At 37.7% G+C, this 15,619-nt stretch overlaps 1 protein-coding gene across 1 annotated transcript; it reads left to right on the forward strand.

Annotated features, from left to right (window-relative positions):
- Positions 1-4,120: 4,120 nt before the first annotated feature.
- Positions 4,121-12,177, forward strand: LOC138174101 (thyroxine-binding globulin-like). Its single transcript, XM_069104270.1, has 4 exons — positions 4,121-4,754; positions 6,955-7,228; positions 9,315-9,462; positions 11,974-12,177. The coding sequence occupies exons 1-4, from the start codon at positions 4,121-4,123 to the stop codon at positions 12,175-12,177; spliced, it is 1,260 nt and encodes a 419-aa protein (XP_068960371.1).
- Positions 12,178-15,619: the final 3,442 nt, after the last annotated feature.

Below are 15,619 nucleotides of genomic sequence, written 5' to 3' on the forward strand. Positions count from 1 at the left end.
TTCCTTTGTATCACCAGCACTTCGCACAGTGCCTGGTGCACAGTAGGTACTCAATAAATGTTTATTGACTACTATAAATAGAATTCTCTATTTGTTATTAAACAAAGCAATTTAAATCTTGCTAAAATTTGAAACATTTTTATGTAAATCCAGGTGTTTTGCTGTAGTAGTTATAGGGATGAAACATAGATCTCAATGATTGAAAAAGAATTAAATAGCAATATCATCACTCATACAATATTTTCTCAAAATCTATGCAAACTCAAGTCTACCCATCACATTAATAATATCATTATGATTATTGATTTTATAAGTTACAAAAGTGAAGATTGTTAAGGATTTTGCTAATACTTAAATGTCTATTAAGTTTAAATAGATTGTTAAAATTATATAATAAATTGTTTTATTTTATTTTAATAAAACACAAGCTAAAACAAACTGTGTAGATGGCCTTAAATTATAAAAGAATGTAATAAATTTTTGTGAAAAAAGTAAGGGTAAAGTGTCACTACATCACATTTGATATACTGAATTAGAGTGAGAGACCAGTCCTTCTGGGGAGCCAGAGAGGGTAAGTGGAGGGCTATTCTTTGATGGCTCCTCTTAGCTTAGTAGGTAACAATGAAGATAGATCATAGCGAGGCTTGTTCAGTCAGGCACTAGATACAGCTTGCTGAATCTGTGAGGCGTTAAGTTCCTGGGTTTCCTTCTTCTTCAGTGTATGGAGTCTGGTGAATATGTCCTGCATTATAGGCATCATTTCTCAGCATACTATGCCTTATGACATCAGATGGCTCTTGTCAGGCTCTCTACCCACAGAACTAAGAACACTTTTCCTTATGTAGTATCTGGAATATGTGAAGTCTGCATATTCCTGGATGGTACCACTTCAAGTATCTGACCTTTCTTCTCTTTCTCCTGATTGGCAAAGTCCTTTGTGCCCAGGAAAATGTTTCAGTCATGGTATTCAGTCCTAGAAATTCTTTTTCTTTAATTAAATGTATTTATTTACTTTTAGTTTACAACATTCAGCTCCACAATCCCTTGAGTTCCAAATTTTCTCCCCTTCCCTCTCCTCCCCCATGGCAGCATGCAATCTGATATAGGTTTTACAAACACATTCACATTAAACCTTAGTCAAGTTGTAAAGAAGAATTATAACCAATGGAATGAACAATGAAAAAGAAGAAAAAAACAAAACAAGAGAGAGAGCAAGTGGTTTGCTTCAATCTGCATTCAGACTCCATAGTTCTCTGGATGTACAGTCCTAGATATTCTAATTAGGTATCATGGAAAATATAGTTAGATGGAAAATACATTCTTATGAATCCCTATTACATGAAGAAAGTAATGAATTGAAAATAAATCAAACTAGATTCTAGTCTTCACTCATCTACTACTTAGTTCTGTGACCTTGGGCAAATCTCTAGGCCCCAGTTTCCTCATCTGTAAAATACAGGTAATAGAATGGATCACCTCTTGAGGTCCTTTACTGCTATTGCCTTATGTATTCTAAGATCCCTTCCCACTCTGACATTCTATACAGCTCTGTGACTCTAAGGCCTCTAATGATTCCAATATTCTAATAGTCTGTACTTCAGTGTTCCTACATGGACATCTTCCTCAGATACCCCATTTTGTTCTGAGGATAAATCAGGGCTCTCTGCCAAAAGAAGCATGAGCTCTGGCAGGTACAAGGATGTTGGAAAAGTTTCTAGGAGAGGCCCAGCAACAGAACGTGTGTCTGTGGAAACACTAATCACCAGAGGGCTGGCCACCAGGTAAGGAATATTTGGTGTCACAGCAACTAAATGAAGACCATCTAGGAAGGCACAGAGATTTTTTTTTTAGGAAAAACAAATTTAAATGTTTTATTTCAATTCAACAAACAAATCCAGTAAAACTTCTTTGTAAGTGTAGCAAAATTTAATTGATTTTATTTTATGGAATAAAACAAGCATTTCCATAACATAGTTAAAATAAAAAAGATGACTGCTCACAAAACTGCAAATCTGTTATGCATAACTTGCTATTCCTTTCAAATATATAGCAAAATTGTCATGCAAATTACTTTTTTTCCTTTTTTCCCCTCTCCCCAGTCTCTACACCCCCCACTCTAGAGCAGGCTACCATTACACAGAAATAGGTGTATGTATAGATACATATGTATATATAACATATATATACATATATGTATGTACAATTATTCTATACATACCAGTTCTTTCTTTAGATGCAGATAGCATTTTTCTTCATATGTCCTTTATAGTTAAATTTGAGTATTTATAATAGTCAAAAAACTTATTTATTCAAAGTCGTTCTTAAAACAATTTTGCTCTTAAGGTTTGCAATGTTCTTCGGTTCTGCTCATTTCATCATTATTTTGTGTGTCTTTCCATGTTTTTCTAAGATCATTGAGCTCATCTTTTCTTATAGCACTACAGTATTCCATCACAACCATATACTACAACTTGATCAATCATTCCCCAATTGATGGGCATCCCTGCAATTCCAGTTCTTTGCCATCACAAAGAGAGCTGCTATAAACATTTTAAAACATATAAGTTCTTTTCCTTTTTCTCTAATCATCTTTGGAAATAGACCAAGTAGTGGTATTTCTGGGTCAAAGGGCATAAGTAGTTTAATAACTTTTTGGAAATAATTCCACATTCCTCTCCAAAATGATTGGATCAGTCCACAGTTCCACCAACAATGAATTAACGCCCTGATTTTTCCATATCCCTACAAACATGTGTCACTTGCCTTTTTATCATTTTAGCTAATGTGGTAAGTGTAAAATATGTCAAGGTTGTTTTAATCTTGACTTGTGTCTATGGAAGGAAGACTTGGCAAACCTGGATTAATGACAAATTAGTTAGGGCTTACCTTATTGTATATTTGTATAGTTTCTGTTAAAAATTATAATAAAAAATTTTATTTTAACAAAACACAAGTTAAGAAAACTATTTGCACAGATGGTCTTAAATTGCAAAGGAACACTATACTTTTTTTCTGTAAAAAACGGAGGGGTAAGGTGTCACATATATCATGTTTCGAAACCACTGAATTAGGATGAGAGGCCAATCCTTCTGGGGAACCAGAGGAGGTAAGGGAAGAACAATTCTTTGGTGGCTCCTCTTGGCTTAGTAGCTGACAAGAAATATATATATATATATATATATATATATATCATAGAAAGGCTTGTTTGGTCTGGCATTAGATATAGCTTGCTGAACCCACGAGGAGCTGAAATAGAAGAATTTACCTTCAAAACCTTCATCCTGCTTTCTTTCATCTATAGACTTTCTTTCCCTTTCACACTCTTCTGCTTTCCTTCCCTTCGGATGCCCAGCATTTCCTCCTTTCTTTATCCTTCCTGGAAGGAAGAAAAACAGTCATGTTGGGAATCTCCAGACTCAGATTCTAGGGCTGGCTCTGCCATTAACTGGTTGTGTGACCTTTAGCCAGTCACTTTCCTTCTGTGGCCTCAGTTTCCCCCTCAAGAAAATAAAGGGGGGGGGGGTCCTAACTAGATAATCTATGAATTTCCTTATAGCTCTAAAATACTATTAAATACTCTGAATCAGTGACCCTGTCATTCATACTGGTGACAGGGACTTAGGTATGTGTATTTAGGGAGGCTAACGCTTAGCCCAAGTGAATGAATTAGCAATGGTAGAATTTCAGTAAGTAATCACTGGGCGGCTTTTTTGCTTGTTTACCTGCTTGCTTGCTTGTTTCTGTTTTTAGAGGGAGGACCATGTAACAAATCAGACTATGTAATAGACCATCCTCCCCAGAAGCATGTAAGAACAGCACCAATTCTCCTGTTTGTTGTCTGAATCCTTATGCTTCACTATAGACTATGAGTCTATTAAGAGGAAATCATAACACCCAATAATAGTCTTGTCCTTCCATTATATTGTCAACTCCTTACAGCGTGAGAACTATATTGTCTGTTCTCCTCTTTGTTTCTCCAGTGCAGGGCATAGGACTTTGGGCAAAATAATCACTTAATAAGAATTTATTGGATTGCATTGAATTGAACATTGAATCACTGATTTACTTCTGACATCTCTCTCCTATTCTTTCATTCACTGCAGATATATTTTCTGTCAAAATGCCATATTCCTTCTACATAGTATTCATTGCTGTTGGACTTCATGCTACCATTCATTGTTTTCCTGGTACTCAGCATGAAGGTAAAGGTAATGACATCAACCATTCTCCCCCAAGGAACTCAACCCTCTATAAGATGTCCACCAATAATGCTGACTTTGCATTCAACTTGTATAGGAAGCTGGCCTCAGAGAACACTGGGAAGAATGTTTTCTTCTCCCCAGTGAGTGTGTCCTCAGCCTTTGCTATGATGTCCCTTGGGGCCCGATCAGATACACAGACTCAGATCCTAGAGTGCCTGGGCTTCAACCTCACAGAGATGCAAGAGGAGGAAATCCACCAAGGTTTCCATCACCTTGTCCACACCCTGAATCTCCCTAACAAGGAAATTGAACTGAAGGCAGGAAATGCCCTCTTCATCCAAAAGCAGGTGAAAATTCTCACCCAGTTCACAACTGATGTCCAGAAGCTATATGAGTCAGAGGCCTTTTCTACTGACTTCTCAAATGTTTCAGCAGCTGAACAGAAGATCAATAATTATGTGAAGAAGAAGACCAAAGGGAAAATTGTAGACTTGATCAAAGATCTTGTACCGAATACTTACATGATCTTAGTGAACTTTATTTTCTTTAAAGGTAAGGACCTTTACATGCATAACTATGGATTTCAAGTTTAGTTTCCTGATATTTTTTTTTTTCAAAAGAGGCATGATAGTAAAATGGAAAGAGAGAAGATGAACTATTTAACTTCAACACACCCTAGCTGGGTGGTACAGCCCTGGATTCAGAAAACTTAATCTTCCTGAGTTCAAATCTGGCCTCAGACACTTATAAGCTGTGTGACCCTGGGCGAGTTACTTAAGCCTGTTTGCCTCCGTTTCCTTATTTGTGATGAGTTGGAGAAGAAAATGGTAAGCCACTCCAGTATCTTTGCCAAGAAGTCCCCAAATGGGATCACAGAGAGTCAGATGTGACTGAAACAACAAAACCAAAACACACTAACTGTAAAATTAGAAAGTCGTATCCTCTCTGGGCATTAGCTGTAAAGTGAGGAGGTTGAGCTAGGTTGCCTCTAATGGTCCTTCCTCACCTAAATCTATGGTCTAATGATCTGTAAAATACAGACAATGATACTTGGACGTCATCAGAGTTGTGAGAAAAGCAGTTTGCAAAATGTAAAGTGCTATAACAATGTTGACCGCTTTAGTGTTGTGAGGATGACCAGTTGCTAGAAGAGCAGTGTGGTATAATAGAGAGCCATTAGACAACCAGCCTTAGAACGGGCAAAAGCTGTCCAAGAACCTGCTCTGACATGTACCTGCTGGGAAACTCTGAACCATCATTTTTCCCCAGAGGAGACATACTGAGGCTGGAGATAAGAGCTTCCTCTCTGGCTTCCTTGTATTAATTTTTGAGGATATAGATATATATAGATAGATATAGATAGACATAAAACATAGTATAATATATGTATATATTTTCTACATAATTATTTACATTTTATCTTCCCTCAATACAAGCTCCTTGAGAGAAGAATAGTTTTCTTTTTAGTATTTGTAGCCTCATTGCCTAGAACAGTGCATGGCACTGATTGATTGGATATATAGATTTGGGAGTCATCGGTATAAAGGAGATTAAGTCGATGCATGGCAGATGAGAAGGTCACCAAGCAAGAGAGTATAGAGGGAAAATAGCCCAGAACAGTTCACACCCTCAGTTACAGGGCATATTGCGGATGAAGACTGCAAAAGAGATTAAAAAGGAGCAGTCAGAGAGGGAAGAGGAGAACCAAGATGTCATGAAAACCTGAAGAATAGATAATACGCAGCAAGAATATCGCTGTCCAACAATACAGAGATCAAGAAGGGTCAAGATTAAGAAAAACTCTCCCATTTGGCAGTTGAGATTATTGGTAATTTTGTAGAAAGTGGTTTAATTTGAGTGATGAAGTCAGAAATCAGATTGCAAAAGGTAGGACAAGGAAGTGGTGGCAACAGAAGCAGATTTTTTCAGTTTAGTTTCTGTGAATAGGAAGTAGAGATTTAGAATGATAGGAAAGTGACATGGAGAAAAAGGTATTGAACTCCATGAGAAAGATGGGGAATGATTTTTTGTTGTTTTTCAGTCATCTTTCAGTCATGTCTAACTCTTCATGACTCCACTTGGGGTATTCTTGGCAAAGATACTGGAGTGCTTTGTCATTTCCTTCTCCAACTCATTTTACGGGAGAGCAGAGTAAGGCAGAGTTAAGTGATTTGCCTGGGGTCACACAGCTAATAAGTGTCTGAGGCCAGATTTGAACTTAGGAAGATGAGTCTTCCTGACTCCAGATCCAGCATTCTGTCCAGTGTGCCACCCAGGTGCCCAAACTAGTATTTTGACTGGGTAATAAATATGAATGGAGTGAACTTTAAAGAAGGAGAGCTTGTTGAATAATGGTAGCAAAGGAACACAGTGGTAGGGAAGGAGTATTCCAACTCCCCCTCCAGGACCAATACATAGAAAATTCTGAGATGATCATTAAATTCCTTTCCAATTTTAACATCCTATGGTTCAATGAAACTGGTTTCTGTCATGTATTAGCTGTAGGCCTCTCTTCACTTTTCTGAGCCCCAGTTTTCTCATCTATAAAACTGGGATAATAATACATGTCCCACCTCCCTCATAGAGTTCTTGTGAATAAAGTACTTTGAAAATCTTTAAAATTCCTTAGAAAAATGAATAGTGATGATATGATTATCCTTTGTTGACTCCAATCTACTCTGATTGGATTGTTGCTGAACTATAAATCTCCTTCCCCAGGAAATGCAATGATCTCTTTTCTTTGTCCCTTAAGCCAAATGGGAGAAACCTTTTGATCCTCTGGAAACCAAGGAAAACGGCAACTTTTACATGAGCCAGTCAGATGTGATGAAGGTTTCCTTCATGCACCAAACTGAAGAACACTTTTACTTTGTGGATAGGATATTGAACTGCACTGTACTTCAGATGGACTACAGTAAAAATGCACTGGCCATTTTGGTCCTTCCTGACCAAGGCCAGATGAAGCCACTAGAGGACACTCTAATGTCAACAACTCTGAGGAGATGGAACCACTTGCTCCAGAAAGGGTAACCTTTCTGTTCTCATTGGGACATAAGTGCCAGTAGCAGAAGGGACAGTCTGGGATGTGATAGCTAAGTACCTGAGGGTTCATGCTTTCTCCTTGGTCACCCCTAGAATCTCACTGCCTGAGTTAACCACAAAAATGAGTCTCAGCTTTCATGCCTGAGTTAGTGTGGCATAGTGGATTCAGGGAGTCCTGGACTCTGATTTTTGCCTTTGGCACTTTGACCCTAAAGAAACTCACAGAGTCTTTCTGAGACCCGGTTTCCTCATTTATAAAATGAGAGAAAATTGGACTTAATGTCATCTAACGTTCCTTTTACTTCTAAATTTATGGTCCTTTTGCCCAGGGATAGAGGGGGCATAAAATTTTACTACACATGACCCTAAAGGAAGCATCATTACCTGCTCTGGCTAGATTTAAATCCAAGAACTTGAGCTCAAACCTAGCTCTACTATTTCTATTTGACCTGTTCTGTGTGTGTGTGTGTGTGTGTGTGTGTGTGTATGTGTGTGTGTTTTCATTCTAACTTCTGTTATAGATATCCAAGGGTGTTTCTCATCTCCCTAACAGACCGGCATTTCTTTTAAATCAAGGAGCATGCAATTCCTTTCATCTTTATCTCCCCAGTCAAGCTTAGGGTCTTGATTCAAGTAGACAGTCTTACTCAATGTTTGCAGTTATGCATGACATACACATTGAAAGACGACAGCAAGAATATATTAAGCATATACTGTGTGTTAGGCACTGGGAGAGAGTCAAAGAGTAAATAAAATGTAATGTGTCTTCAAACACCCCTTCCTGGTCTCCACTCCTTAAATGTGTTGTCTTCTGTCAGCATATAAACTCATTGAGGACAAGAATTTCATCACTTTTGAATTTGTAGCCCCAGAACTTAGCACAGTGTTTGGTATATAGTGTTTAATAAACAAATTTTTAAGTAAGTTTTTTCTCAAGAAGCTTATAGTCAAATAGAAGTATATAATATATGAAAGAACTACAAAACAAAATTATATTTAAGGTACCAGTAAAGGACTTTGTGAGTCAAGAGAAAGCATTTCCTACTGAGGGGAATATGAAAGACTTTTTATGGAGGAAGCAGCCCTAGAATCAGACCTTCAAGGATAGGTAGGAATTCAACAGACAAAGTGAGGAATTGAGTCCCTTTATCAAATGGAGACAATCATCTTGTCCCTTCCAGGATCTTAGGAATATTATGAGGATCAAAGGAAATAATGGATGTGAAAAAACTTTGTAAACTGGAAAGTATTCTGTGACATGCTATATCAAAATAAAATATTTAAAGAAAGAACAAGGTTGGGAAGGATTAGGACAAGACTTTTACTCCCTGCATAATAATGTACATCATAGCCTTCAAGACCTCCCTCAGACAATTAGGAATTTTATGAAAAGAATTCTATGTACCCCATCAAGAGCAAGAATTTTTTTAAACTAAATTTATGGGGATTTATTTTTAATTTTTAAATTAAATTTATTTAATTCATTTTTATAACTTTAATTTATAATTTTAAATTTTATTTTATACTTATAAATAAATATAAGTTATAATTACTAAACTATAAATAATAAATTTTATTTAATTTATTTTAAATTAACAATTTTGTTTGTTTAAAAATAAATATACATAGTCAAGTAAAATAAATTCACACATTGGCCATGTCTGAAACTATGCGTCATTCTGAATATTTAATCTGTCATAAAAGTCAGATAACAAAATATTCTTCATTTGGCATGTTGCCTACTAGACCTGCCTTCTTTCCCTTTGCTATGGAATGAGAGATAATAGAGAGACCACTAATCATTTAAGGAACACTTTCCCTCTCCTATAACCCCAACCTGTCATTTCACATGTTTCATTCTTTGGGGCTCTAAATTAGATGAGAATCTCCCCAAACAGCTGTGCTATCTCTCTGGGTGAGGTGACTTACTTAGCAGCTATATACCACATCCATTATTCCCAACAGTATGTCTCATCTCTGCCTGTGAGACTCCCAACATCAGGAATTTGGGTAAGGATAGCAGATCTTGTGGGATTGAAGGGTTGATCTCTTTTTCCCTCTCTTTAATAGGCTAGTGAATTTGTATGTTCCAAAGTTTTTCATTTCTGCCTCATACAACCTGGACACCATCCTCCCAGGAATGGGAATCCAAGATGCTTTCACTAACCAGGCGGATTTTTCTGGTATCTCAGAACTTTACAAACTGAAGATTTCAAATGTGAGTTGATAATTTGTAGTAGATTCTTTTTAATAGGCTCAATATAAAGTCTTCCACATGGGTTTAAAAAATCAATTCTGTTAGCATAATATGGAAGAGATATGTATAGACAACAGTTCCCATGAAAAAGATCATAGAGGTTTTATTGGGATGTAGGCAGGGATATGCTTGAACCAGCCCAAAATAGCCAAAATTAGATTTTCAGTGGGAGCATTTACACCTTGAAAATTGACCAACATTACAAATAATATATTGTTTTATTACTTTGTTGATTTCTAGACTTAAGAAAGTTATGGGGGAAGGTAGGTGGTGCAGTGAATAGAGCACCGGCCCTGGAGTCAGGAGGACCTCAGTTCAAATCTGACCTCATACACTTAACACTTACTAGCTGTGTGACCTGAGCAAATCATTTAACCCCACTTACCCCTCTGCCCTCCCCCCTCCAAAAAATTAAAAAGGACCAAGAAAAAGAAAAGAAAGTTATGGTGAAAATGTTGATATTGTTAATATTGTTGATGTTAACTGAAAATGTTAATAGATTAAAATTTAATGTATACATTTCGGCATTATTTTCTTTTGCTTTATTTTTTTTAGAGCTAGTTGTTAAACATTTACCAGCACACAACTGGCTACAAATTGGCTCCAAACTTCATAAGCACTAGGAGTGTGATAAGTGATAAGTGATAAGAAATCTAAAATCAATCTGAGTTTGCACTAATAGAAGGCTAATGTCCAGAATGGGTGAGATTAAAGTCCTATTGTTCTTGCACCTAAACAGACCACAACTGATCACTTTGTTCAGCTTTAGAGACATTTTAGAAGGAAGATTGACAGACTGGAGAGCATCCAGGAGAGGGTGACCAGGACAGTAAAATTGCTGCAGTCTTTACAAATAATCATGTTTTTCTTGGTGTATTGGAAAGAAAATTGCATTTAAATTCTAAAACCTTGAGTTTGAATCCTGACTCTGCTGCTGTGCTGTGACCTTAAATCACTTAGCTGAGTCTTGGTTTCACAGAATCAAAAAATTTGAGAGTTGGAAGAGACCTCAGTGACCACTGAGACCAAACCACACATACAAAAGGAATCCTTGATATAGAATAACCCCTAAATGATATCTTCCTTTGTGTCTTCAGAGGGTTTTTCTTGGGTATCTCCCATCTCTCCTGAGTTTCCTTTCCCTGAAGCATTTTTTGTCCATAGGATCCTACCCTTCTATCCTCTGAACCCTTTGAAATTTGTTTTCCTCTGATCTAAAGTGCATGTCAGATGATGCCCAGATTTGTCTCTCTTTTTCACAAACCCAGAGAATAGAGTGGGCACTTCTCCCCAGATTTCCCATCATTTCCATCCCAGTGGCCAGTTTCTCCCTGTTACTGAGAATCAGGTACAAAATGGAATTTTCTCTTGTTGATTCCTCTAAATTTACAAGAAGGAAAGGGGCACCTAGGCAAGATATTATTAGCAACTATGCTTTTGATTGAGAGCTCCAGCAAATGTCCAGACCAGGGATAGAGAACCTGCAGCCTCGAGGTCACACGTGACCCTCTATGTCCTCAAGAGCAGTCTACTGAATCCAAACTTCACAGAACAAATCCCTTTAATAAAAATATATGCTCGGTAAAACTTGGACTCAGTCAAAAGGCCACATCCAAGGACCTCAAAAGCCACATGTGGCCTCAAGGCTGCAGGCTCCCCACCACTGTTCTGGACAATTTAGATCTCCTACCAGTACTGTATCAAGCCTCTGTGCCAGGCTTCTCCCCCTCCTCATTTTTCTTCTTTCTGTGTCGGTGGTCTATAGCATACTTCAATGAGAAAATCTCTTCTCTTTCTCCATTTACTCTAATATTTTATTTGTTTTCTCACCTAGAATATGAAACTGTCTTCTATATTGTCATCTTATTCTAAACTCTATGTGCTATAAAAATCCATTCTTAGCCATATCCTTTGTTCTATATTCATGATTCTTCTTAGGATCCAGACGTGGAAGGGACATTAGAGGTTATCTAGTCCCATCACTCCATTTTACAGGTGAGAAAACTAAGGCCCAGAGAGGAAGGTTGCTCACCATAGGTCACACAGGTGAGCAGAACTGAGATGTGAACTGAAATAGAATTGTATGGATAGGACAGTCAACTTGCAGGCAGGAAGAGCTGAGTCCAGATCCAACCTCAGACACTCACTAGCTGCCATCTAGTTTGACCCTGGGCAAAGCACTTAACCTTTCTGTGTCTCCATGTATTCATCTGTAAAATGAAGGAGTTGAACTCAATGGTCTCTATGGCCCCTCATAGCTCTAAACATACAATCTTTTAAACCCAGGTACTCTGATTCAAATTCCAATGCTCTCTTTATATCCTTAACTTATTCTGATGTTTAGCTTATTTGTAAGAATGAGGAACTTGTCCATGGGATATTGATCTTTGTGGGGTCAGAGGGAAAGGCAGGTGAAGCTGGATGAAGGCTATAGTAATAGCTGACATCATAATATTTGCTTTACCTTGACAGGTGGTTCACAAAGCTGTGTTAGATGTTGGAGAAAAGGGAACTGAGGCTGCAGCTACCACGGAGTTAAGGATCGAACCCCGGTCAGCTTCGGTTCACCCTGGTGCTTTGATTGTCTTCAATAGGCCCTTCCTGGTGATGATTTTGGATAAAGCCACTCGAAGCATTTTATTTCTAGGAAAAGTAATGGAACCGATGGAAAAGTAGTTGTGTAACTGCTACTAGAGAGCTGCCTATTATTATTAAAATGGAAAATAAATATGTATTATGGCTTAAAGTGATTAGTATGCATAAGTGCAAGGGAGTCTAGATGAAAAGCATCATCTCACACAGAAACAGCATTAACAAACTTTATTACTACTTTCAAGGGAAGGATAAAAATAGCTGCTAATAGGGATAGTCTCAGTGTGTGACCTCCACGTCTGCAGTGGGTGTCATGTGACAGGGACTATCCCTGCTCCAGCCAAAAACCTGAGACACTCAGAGTTTTACTTATATGTTATTTGAGACAACCAGCCAGCATAATACCAGTAGGAAAGAACCCTGCTATCTATAGAACCAGTAAAATGAAAGGTTTTTTTTTTTTCTAAATTACCTGATAAAGAAGGAGGAATGCAGAGCAGGGAAATAGGAAAAGGAATTAGAAAAGTTAACCCCAGGGGGTGGCTAGGGGGTGCAGTGAATAGAGCACTTGCCCTGGATTCAGGAGGACCTGAGTTCAAATCCAGCCTCAGACATTTGACACACTTACTAACCATGTGACTTTGGGCAAGTCACTTAACCTCCAAAAAGGGGGAAAAAAAAGTTAACCCTAATAGCACCATTCCAGCAAGAGACTGAAATAGGGAGTAAAAACCATTTTTCAACAGCTCACAATCAGCGCCCCTTCCAGCAATTCCATTTTACGGATTAAAGTGCTCTTGTCTGAGGTCTCTAAAAGGCAGACAGTGAGGGAAATAGTAAGCTGGTACTGAGTGCATTGTAGTACATGTGATTATTTCTGTACCAATCTTTCAGAGATATGCCCAGCAGGTGTTTTTTTGGAGCTGGATGATAGCTATCGGTTGCTGAAGCAAATTGCTGCCACTATTCTTTGCTAAGCCAGGTGCAGGAAGGAGTTGAGTGCCTTTGGCTTCCCAAAGCTATATCTGGGGAGGAAAAACACCACCAAGAGAGTCCCTGCAAAAAGCAAGACTACTTCCATGGTGCTCCTAGATCTGGCTACCTTCACTGTATGGTTGATGGCCAGGATTGAAAGTCAAGTAGAGGATCATAAAGGTCAACAGGAACAAAATGAATAGTTAGAGCATCCCAACTAGTCCCTGTCTAATATCCAGTGTTACCTGTGGAAATAAAGCAAAGAAGGGGGCAGGCCAGAGCCTAGGGCTCTCCTCATCACCAGCCCACCTCCTCCCTTCTAATTCTAGTCACTTTCTTTCCTACCAGCCTATAGGCAAACTGTCCAGTGGGCAGAATCCACAATGTCTCCTCAATCTCCTGACCCACTATCTTACTGGGAATTCATTTATTCCCTCGACCTCACCAAGGGTGATCTGTGATCACTGCTCGAGATTATTGTATGGTCCCAATAGGCTCCTTGTTGGCTATTCTGCAGTGAGTAAATGGGGACTTGGGCAGGGTCAATGTCAAAAGTAACTGGTATGCTAGCTGGATTAACAGGACATGACAGGCAGGAATCAATACATCCAAGTTGGTATCAGCTCCACCCTGTTTGGTGGGGCTTAATGAGTAAATCGTCTCTGCCGGATGTAACCTAAGCAGAAAATAGGACGGTAAGTCTGGGAGTGTGGCCACTGGGTTATCCACCACTAGGTGTAACCTAGTGACTCCCTTCCCTCCACTCCCTGGTAATAAGTCAGCTAACATCCATGATAATAGAGACTCACAACTAGGTGGTACAGTGGATAGAGTGCCAGGCCTGGAGTCAGGAAGAACTGAGTTCAAATAGGCTTCAGACACTTATTAGCTGTGTGAACATGCAAAAGTCACTTAACCCTATTTGCCTCAGTTTCTCATCTGTAAAATGACCTGAAGAAGGAAATGGTAAAACACTTTAGCATCTAAGAGAAAAGAAAAGAAAAACACAAATGGGATCATGGAGAGATGGACATGAAATGGCTCAACAACAATAGCAACAGATGGAAGTATTCAAAGTAGAGGAAAGGGGAAAGAAAAGATGGCAGGGTACTGATAGAAGGGAAGGCAGATTGAGGAAGGCAGTGGTCAGAAGCAAAATTCTGGTGAGGAGGGACAGGGTGAAAGGAGAGAGAAAAGTATAAATGGGGGAAGTAGAATGGAGGGAAATATAGTTAGTAATCATGAATGTGAATGTGATAAACTGTCCTATAAAATGGGAGTGGATTAAAAACCAGAATCTTACAATGTGTTGTTTACAAGAAACACATTTGAAGCAGAGAAATACACACAGAGTAAAGGTAAAAGACTGGAGCAGAATCTATTATGCTTCAGTTGAAGTAAAAAAAAAAGCATGGGTAGCAATCTCAATCTGACAAAGCAAAAGCAAAAATATATCTACTTAAAAGAGATAAGGAAGGAAACTATATCTTGCTAAAAGGTACTATAGACAATGAAGTAATAAGATTAAACATATATGCACAAACTGGTAAAACATCCATATTCTTGGAGGAGAAGTTAAGTGAGTTACAGGAAGAAATATACAGCAAAACTACATAGTGGGAGACCTCAACCTCCCCCTCTCAGAACTAGATAAATCTAATCACAAAATAAAAAAGAAAGAAGTTAAGGAGGTGAATAGAGTTTTAGAAAAGTTAGATATAATAGACCTCTGGAGAAAACTGAATGGGAATAGAAAGGAATATACCTTTTTCTTAGTGATATATGTCACCTATACAAAAATTGACCATGTATAAGAGCATAAAAGACTTCACAATCAAATGCAGAAAAGCAAAAATACTGAATGAATCCTTTTAAGATCGTGATGCAAAAAAATATATAATAAAGGGTCATGGAAAGATATGCTAAACAATAATTTCATCAAAGAGAATGGCACTAATGAGACTATATCAAAATTATGGGAAGTAGCCAAACTAGTACTTAGGGGAAATTTTATGCCTCTAAATGCTTACATGAATAAAATAGAGCAAGAGAAGGTTAATGAATTGGGCATGCAACTAAAAAAGCTGGAAAAAGAACAAATTAAAAATCCCCAATTAAATACTAACCAAAAATTCTGAAAATCAAAGGAATGATGAATAAAATTGAAAGTAATAAAACAGTTGAACTAATAAATAAAACTAAGAGCTCATTTTATTTGTGAAAAAAAAAACAATAAAATCGATAAACCTTTGGTTAATTTGATTTAAAAAAAGAAAGAAGAAAATCAAATTATCAGTATCAAAAATGAAAAGGGTGAATTCACCACTAATGAAGAGGAAATTAAAACAATAATTAGGAGCTATTTTGCTCAACTGTATGCCAAGAAATCTGACAATCTAAGTGAAATAGATTAATATTTACAAAATTATAAATTGCCCAGATTAACAGAAGAAGGAATAAAATACTTAAATAACCCACTTTCATAAAAAGAAATTGAACAAGGCTCCAATGGACTCCATATGAAAAAATTTCCAGGGAGAGATGGCTATAC

The sequence above is a fragment of the Petaurus breviceps genome, unplaced genomic scaffold, assembly GCF_028583685.1.
Source record: "Petaurus breviceps papuanus isolate PSGF00001 unplaced genomic scaffold, PetGlider_PUasm1.0 685, whole genome shotgun sequence".
NCBI classification, from domain to species: Eukaryota; Metazoa; Chordata; class Mammalia; order Diprotodontia; family Petauridae; genus Petaurus; species Petaurus breviceps.

Coding starts and splice junctions, on each gene's coding strand:
- LOC138174101 (XM_069104270.1), top strand. CDS start 4,121: ATGCCATATTCCTTCTACATAGTATTCATTGCTGTTGGACTTCATGCT. Junction 4,755..6,954: donor GAACTTTATTTTCTTTAAAG/GTAAGGACCTTT, acceptor TTGTCCCTTAAG/CCAAATGGGAGAAACCTTTT. Junction 7,229..9,314: donor AACCACTTGCTCCAGAAAGG/GTAACCTTTCTG, acceptor TCTCTTTAATAG/GCTAGTGAATTTGTATGTTC.